This window comes from Phragmites australis, chromosome 19 (assembly GCF_958298935.1).
Source record: "Phragmites australis chromosome 19, lpPhrAust1.1, whole genome shotgun sequence".
NCBI classification, from domain to species: domain Eukaryota; kingdom Viridiplantae; phylum Streptophyta; class Magnoliopsida; order Poales; family Poaceae; genus Phragmites; species Phragmites australis.
Window position 1 is genome coordinate 6,018,210 of NC_084939.1, and position 7,499 is coordinate 6,025,708.

The 7,499-nt window shown below is 46.0% G+C and overlaps 1 protein-coding gene across 1 annotated transcript; it reads left to right on the forward strand.

Moving 5' to 3' along the window:
- Positions 1-1,230: 1,230 nt before the first annotated feature.
- LOC133899943 (auxin response factor 23-like) lies at positions 1,231-7,234 on the forward strand. Its single transcript, XM_062340987.1, has 15 exons — positions 1,231-1,590; positions 1,692-1,816; positions 2,752-2,847; positions 2,927-2,983; positions 3,080-3,244; positions 3,333-3,417; positions 3,943-4,033; positions 4,124-4,288; positions 4,426-4,545; positions 4,648-4,723; positions 4,809-4,980; positions 5,059-6,005; positions 6,313-6,503; positions 6,592-6,789; positions 6,896-7,234. Exons 1-14 carry the CDS (start codon positions 1,512-1,514, stop codon positions 6,773-6,775), a joined length of 2,553 nt encoding a protein of 850 aa, XP_062196971.1. The 5' UTR covers positions 1,231-1,511; the 3' UTR covers positions 6,776-6,789; positions 6,896-7,234.
- The last annotated feature ends 265 nt before the right edge of the window (positions 7,235-7,499 follow it).

A 7,499-nucleotide genomic window follows, 5' to 3' on the forward strand; every position in this document is an offset into this window, starting at 1 on the left:
AGTTGATGTAACACTGTAATATTGTAGTGGCATTAATACTCATGGAATATTTTAAGAATATTACATGGAACATGAGCATTAATATAATGATATTTGGGGTTGAGATATGGCTATAAATACTCTCACCTAATTGATACGATAGAGATGAACAGTTAAAGCACCATTAATTGCTAGTCCATTACGTGAGCAATGTTAACTGTGCTGTGATGGAGATAAAAAAACATTTAATTCACTTTCTTAATCCTTTTGTCCAACTCTAAAATATCATACATTCTTGATCAGAGCAAAGGAAGTATGATTAAGATGTGTACTATATCCTCCTTTTTAGGGTTGTAATCGGATCCTATACGGACGGATATAACTTATCATTTATCTTATTCCATTTTTTTTAAGTCAGAGTCGAACAAGGATGATATTAAATAATTATTTTTTTGTCATGTATTATATTTTATATTTTTTTCTCGAAGTTAGAGTTAGAGCGAATAGTCGGATATATGTTGCTTAGTCAGATAGATGGATTTTTTTACTTCATTTGCATCTTCACACACCACATTAAACGGTATATGAGTGCAATCAAAGTAAGCATATAGAGAGTAATCGATGAGATATGAAAATAAGAATATTTAATATTATTTGTATTCGGATGTATGACAATCTATCTATATATTATCATATTTTTTAGTGAAATCATAATAAGTTTTCTCGTAACAACTAACATTCGAATACTTCAGATAGATACCAGTCAACTATATCCTATCCTATATTTTTTCTCAGATACAAAATCAAACATAGATAATATCAAATAGTATCAGACATAAGTACCCGTCATCCTATATTTATTTCAAACCCTTTGGAACAGTAGGAAAATATACTTCCCCTTTGCACCCCTGCTCCTCTTGATCTCCTCTGGCCAAGGAAGCACACGCTGACACGTGACAAACCACCCATTAAAAAACCCGCGCAAAAACAATCTCCCTCTGCAGGAGGCAGCAAAGGATCCGCTCCCAACACGAATATTTATTGCACCCACCCCTTGCCTGCAGGAGCGAGACAGCCCCACCCAGTCCAACACCCTTCCTCGGCCCGTCCAAACCCGGCCCAGCCCGCCTCCCAGCCCGGCGAAATAATTGCACCCGTCTCGCGGTCAGCTCACCTCCCCGTCTCCTCCCACGGTAACCTCACCTCCCCCGCTTAAAGGCAGGCAGGCAGGCAGGCGAGCGCGCTCTCTCTCACGCACAACGCACCCGCGAGAGAGAGAGAGAGAGAGAGAGAGAGAGGAGTGACGTCGCCTTCTTAAATCTCTCTACCCGAGCCGGGCAGTAAAAAAATTGGGGGAGGCGAGGGGAGGAGTGGGAGCAGCGGGCAGGAGAGGAGGCTGCGAATCAGAGGGGAATTCGGGGGCTGACTTCGAGCAGGCCGGGAATTCGCGCGATTCGGGCACGGGTCCGGCGGCCGCGGGGGTGAGCGCACGCGCGCGGAGGCGCCGCGGATGTGAAGATCTGGTGGTCCGGATGACTGCTTCCACCGCGGCCGCGGCCGCGCAGGCGTCGGGAGGGGGAGGAGGCGAGGGGCATGGCGCGGCGGCGCGAGGTGAGTTGGGTTGGGTTGGGTGTGTGCGTTGTGTTTGTTTGTTTGTTTTTTTTTGGCTAGCTCTGACGCGAGGTTTTGGGTTTCGGCCTGGGCTTTTGCAGGTGGCGGAGGCGGGGCGGAGGATGGGATGTACTCGGAGCTGTGGAACCTCTGCGCCGGCCCGCTGGTCACGGTGCCGAGGGTCGGCGACAAGGTCTACTACTTCCCGCAGGGCCACATCGAGCAGGTGAGCGCCCAATTTGGGTGGCCGCTTTCGCCCGCACTTCCGCCTCTCGGATTTCCCGTTCCGGCGAGTGCTTTTCGGGGGTTTTGTTCCGAGTTTTTCCACTGCGTGCCCGGCGATCGGGCTAGGGCGAGGGAAGTGGGTCCGTGGCCTGCGCAGCGTTACGCTTCTTGTCTTCCACGCTGAGTGTGGCTGGTCTGGTGCCTCATAAGCACTTTCGGTGTTGGAATTTTGGGTTCTTCGCGTCCCTCTGTGATCAGGAGGGATGTGTTGTTTCAGCTTGTTTGGGTAATTTCGGTTTCTTATGGGCCAATTCTTTTCGCGCGAGTTCTTCTCACGAAATTATCGAGGTTTTGCTCCATTTGGTCGAATTCTGGGTCTTGGGGTGCTCCAATTTGGGGTTTCGCTGGTCTGGCGCTAAATTGGGTCGGTTTACTCGTTACCCTAAGGAATATTTTAGCTTTGGCTTTAGGATTTTGTCCCGCGGGTGCAATATTCTCGGTCCCCCCAAAATTTCGGTGATTTTTTTGGTGATTTAGTGAAGTCTGAGACGTCAGATGCTGCTGTTCGGAGATGTGACCATTTCTGTGACAAATTTTGTAGTTCTTGTTCCGGATCGCTAAGTGTTCGTGTTTTCCCTCGCGTTTTACTTCTTACTTCTCCGCGCGCTGGTTTGCGAGAATTTGAGTTGCTCCGAGCTCGTGGTGTGGCTCCTGCATGTCGCGCGGTAAATTTCGGCTTAGTTGTTTCACTTTAGTGGGAAATCTCTTTCCTTTGGTTCCTAGTACCGGTTTCCTCTTTAGGTTTCTGTCGTGAATTTATGGATTTTAGTATTCGCTAGCGATCAGTGACTCAGCCTTTAGTTCTTGCGATTTGGGAGGAAAAAGACATGGTGTTATGGGGGCTGATGAAATAGTTCTTGTTCTTGTGGATTTCAGGTGGAGGCATCGACCAACCAGGTGGCTGAGCAGCACATGCAACTGTACAATCTTCCATGGAAGATCCTATGTGAGGTCATGAACATTGAACTGAAGGTACTTGCACCACCGCTTCTTGCAAAATGTGAGCTTTGCTGTTTAATAGCATTTGTTATTGATGATATTTTGTTTCTAGGCCGAGCCAGACACCGATGAGGTTTATGCTCAGCTCACTCTGCTTCCTGAATCGAAGGTGAGTAATGTTTTGAGCTTCCACACTGTGCTCCACTGGGTGATCTTGGTCTAAAGCGTTTAAACATTCTTCATTTGTTGGTTTTGTGTGTAACAGCAAGCGGAGAATGCCTCTAGTGAGGAGGTGCCTGCTGCGCCACCAGCTGCTCCTGCGAGGCCACGTGTGCACTCGTTCTGCAAGACATTGACAGCCTCTGACACGAGCACACATGGCGGCTTCTCCGTGCTGCGACGCCACGCCGATGAGTGTCTCCCCCCACTGGTTAGCTTGCTGGATCTTTGACTTGATGTAGGTCTGCTATTTGTTGTTTGAGTGGCAGTGATGCTCTTTGCTTTTGCTTCTTGGTCAGGATATGAGCTGCCAGCCTCCAACACAAGAGCTGGTGGCCAAGGATCTGCATGGCGTCGAATGGCGCTTTCGTCACATATTCAGAGGTGATCACTCGACAACCATTTGACTATTCAGAACGTGCGGTGCTCTTTGCTCACTTGCACCAGTATACTCTACATGAGTAGGAAACATACACTGCACCAGCTTTTGTTTGTTTCTATGTACAGAGTAAAAACAGTTCTTGTGTGCATTAATGACTCCTTAAATTGATCTTAAATTGGTGTTAAATGTGATTCTCAGTACAATGTGTATGCACTATCTTACCTCGTTGGCTTCATTGGAGGGACCAGCTTGTGTTTGCAACAAGTTCTTGTGCATTTTGATTCCTTTGCATGGGCCTGCACTTGATGATGCGAGGATAACCATATGGTTTTGTCAGCTGATGTGGTACCTTACATGCTTTAGTTTCTTAGGACAAGTACTTCACATCTCCAGATGTCTTTTTGACTTGTGAGTTGTGCCAATCAAAACTTTTGTACCCAGACCATGTTTTAACTATATAGTATGGATGGAATTAAGATGTTGTATCCTCTTCTAAGTCATCTCATGTACATTTCTGCCAACTTCAGGTCAGCCACGAAGACATCTTTTGCAGAGTGGCTGGAGTGTTTTTGTTAGCGCCAAACGACTTGTTGCTGGGGATGCCTTCATCTTTCTAAGGTATGTTTTGTGACACACTGAACAGCTTTTGCTATTTGACTCTGTTTTCCCTTCACTGCTTAATATGTACTTCCCGAATGATGTGCACAGAGGTGAGAATGGAGAACTTCGTGTAGGAGTTAGGCGTGCAATGAGGCAGCAAGCTAATGTTCCATCTTCAGTAATATCAAGCCACAGCATGCATCTTGGTGTTCTTGCTACAGCATGGCATGCTGTTAACACTGGTACCATGTTCACTGTCTACTACAAGCCTAGGTTTGTGCTAACTCTTTGTAGATTTTATACATAATTCCTGTATGCAGTTTTAGCCTTGTGCTATATTATTTCTGATCTGAATATGTAGTGCTTTCATGTAATTGAATTATCTTCTGAAATCATTGCACTACTCTCAGGACAAGTCCATCTGAGTTTGTGGTCCCTTGTGATCGCTATATGGAATCGCTGAAACGAAATTATTCTATAGGGATGAGATTTAAGATGAGGTTCGAAGGTGAAGAGGCTCCAGAGCAAAGGTAAGCAATGACCTGGTGCAATGATATATGTTTTCTGCTTCACCAATCACCATATATGTTTCCTCTGTTAGAAGCAACTTGAAACCTTCAATTATGCATTAGATTCACTGGGACCATTGTTGGAATGGCGGATTCTGATCCAGCTGGATGGGCTGAATCAAAATGGCGTTCCCTTAAGGTATTGCCCCTTCCATTCCTCCCTTTTCAGTTCAAACAGACTTGTTTTATGGAGCATTGTTCTGATGTACTTTCGTGATATCCAGGTGAGGTGGGATGAAGCTTCCTCCATTCCTCGTCCTGAAAGGGTTTCTCCCTGGCAAATAGAACCTGCTGTAAGCCCTCCCCCCATCAATCCACATCCAGTGCCCAGACCCAAGAGGCATCGCCCTAATGTTCTAGCTTCCCTGCCTGACTCTTCAGCTCCAACAAAAGAAGGTTAGACCTTGTCATCAGTGTGGAGATTGTAGGATAATTGTCCAGTCTTACTAATGCATGTGTTTTACCTCATTCTAGCTGCTTCTAAAGTCACAGTGGAGATTCAACAAAATGCCTTACAAATGGCCCTGCAGACCCAAGAGAATGCAACCCCGAAAAGTGGTTTTGGTGATAACAGCGAGTTGGACACTGCTCAGAAGACAGTCCTGCGACCATCAGGACTTGATCGAGAGAAGAATACCATTGGTACACAGAGGAAGCTAGGTTCAGATAGTTGGATGCAGATGAACAGGCCTGAGAGTTACAAGGAGATGCTATCAGGATATCAGCCACCTAAAGATGTACAGAATCCACAGGGTTTCTGTGCCTTACCTGAGCAGATTGCTGCAGGTCATTCTAACTTCTGGCACACTGTAAATGCTCATTATCAAGATCAGCAAGGCAGTCATAATATGTTCCCTGGCTCATGGTCCATGATGCCTCCAAGTACCGGCTTTGGGTTGAACAGACAGAACTATCCAATGATACAGGAAGTCGGTGGGTTGCCTCAAAGTTCTGCAAATACAAAGTTTGGGAATGGAGTTTATGCTGCACTACCAGGCCGTGGCATTGATCAATACTCAGCTGGCTGGTTTGGCCATATGATACCTGGTGCCCGCATGGATGATGCACAGCCGCGCCTGATCAAGCCTCAACCTTTGGTTGTTGGTCATGCTGATGTGCAGAAAGCGAAAGGCAATTCATGCAAACTTTTTGGAATTCATCTTGACAGCCCAGCCAAATCTGAAGTTTTGAACTCTCCAACAAGTGTTGTATATGATGGGATGCCACAAACTCCAGGGGCAGATGAATGGCGGCGGCCAGACGCAACTGAAGTAGATAAGTGTTCTGATCCACCTAAGACTCTGAAGCAACTCAATACTCCACAAACAGATTCTATTCCAGAGAAGCATCCTTCTTGTCCCCAAGCTTCAAGAAGCATGCAGTGCAAATCACAAGGTGGATCAACTAGAAGCTGCAAGAAGGTGTGTTTTCTTGTCATTATTACCCAGTTTCTTCTCTCTTTAAGCTCCCAAGTCCATCAAATGGTACTGGATCGTACTTCCCTGTGAATGCTTTTCAAATAGTGCTCCGAGTCTTTTTCTCCATTCTACTAGGGGCATGCCTAGTAAGATTGCTTTTGAAGCACCCTTGTATGTATGTATGTATGTATGCAATGTCGAAAGTCAGCTAGCTAGACAAACTTCCAAGGCCTGCATATTACTCCTTAAACATGCTTTTTTTAGCTTCCCTGTTGTCCACCGTGATGGTTGATGGGACTGTTCATTTCAGGTCCACAAGCAAGGTATTGCACTTGGCAGGTCCGTGGATCTTACAAAGTTCAATGGCTACACGGAATTAATCGCTGAGCTGGATGGGATGTTTGACTTTAACGGCGAACTGAAGAGTTCTAACAAGGAATGGATGGTCGTCTACACCGACAATGAAGGTGACATGATGCTGGTTGGGGATGATCCCTGGAAGTGAGTAACTGTTAAATTTTTCCCTTGTTTGCTTGGTTGATCTGTGTATGATATAATCATGATGCCATCTGAACTCCCTCTTGGACAGTGAATTCTGCAATATTGTCCATAAGATCTTCATCTATACAAGGGAGGAGGTCCAGCAGATGAACCCGGGTGCACTGAACTCGAGGTTGGAAGATAGTCCTGCTAATTCGATGGAAAGGGGCTCTGCTGCCAGGGAAATGCGAGGCTGCCTATCCACCTCATCACTAAATTCCGAGAACTGCTAAATCCTCCTCAGCTGGTATGCTAACTGCATCATTAGTGGCAGTACCCACTCTTCACTACAATTCCAAAACAAATGTCACACTGCACTAATCTCTACACGATCATTGTGCTGCTTTTGGCAGGTCTAATGAAGTAACGAGGGGGACAAAAAGTGGTGAAGTATCCGTAGGAACAAATGCTTTTCGTAGTGGAGTTAATGGTTTCTGTGTATTGGATGAGCCCAAAGTACCCTAGTATTTATAGATGGTGCCTGTCCTGGTGGTCGAAGTTGCTGCACTCTCTTATTCTCTGCAGTTTTGGTTTTCATTTTGGTGAGGTTAAGTCGTAACTCGCTGGTCCTACCATCTAATGCATGCGTAGAAAGATAGCTGAGCGAAGCCCTCCCGCGCTTTCCCTCGGCACGAAGCATTGTAAATAGGTCCCCTGCCGTAAGTCTAATATATTTCCCGCCGCAATTGATACTCCCGTGGCTTTCCTGGTTGAATTATCGCCATTGTGTATATGCGTGGAGGTCTGCTAATCTTGCATCATTTTTGCTCCAGTGCAGTTTGATTCACTCTTGAAAATCTGCCCGACGGTTTTGCCAACGGACGGCGGAACTGCTCCCATTCATGCATCGTCACAGAATTCTAGCCCGGGCCGGATGTATCGCACTGTCGCATGACCTAGCCTGCTGAAACATAATTGGCCAATCTTGTAGAATTAACCGATTCTTATATATTTCTT

What these genes read in the sequence shown, in the direction of transcription:
- LOC133899943 (XM_062340987.1), top strand. Translation starts at nt 1,512, where the DNA reads ATGACTGCTTCCACCGCGGCCGCGGCCGCGCAGGCGTCGGGAGGGGGA. An exon ending in GCATGGCGCGGCGGCGCGAG is followed by an intron (nt 1,591 to 1,691) that starts GTGAGTTGGGTT and finishes GGGCTTTTGCAG; the next exon opens with GTGGCGGAGGCGGGGCGGAG. An exon ending in CAAAATGGCGTTCCCTTAAG is followed by an intron (nt 4,724 to 4,808) that starts GTATTGCCCCTT and finishes CGTGATATCCAG; the next exon opens with GTGAGGTGGGATGAAGCTTC.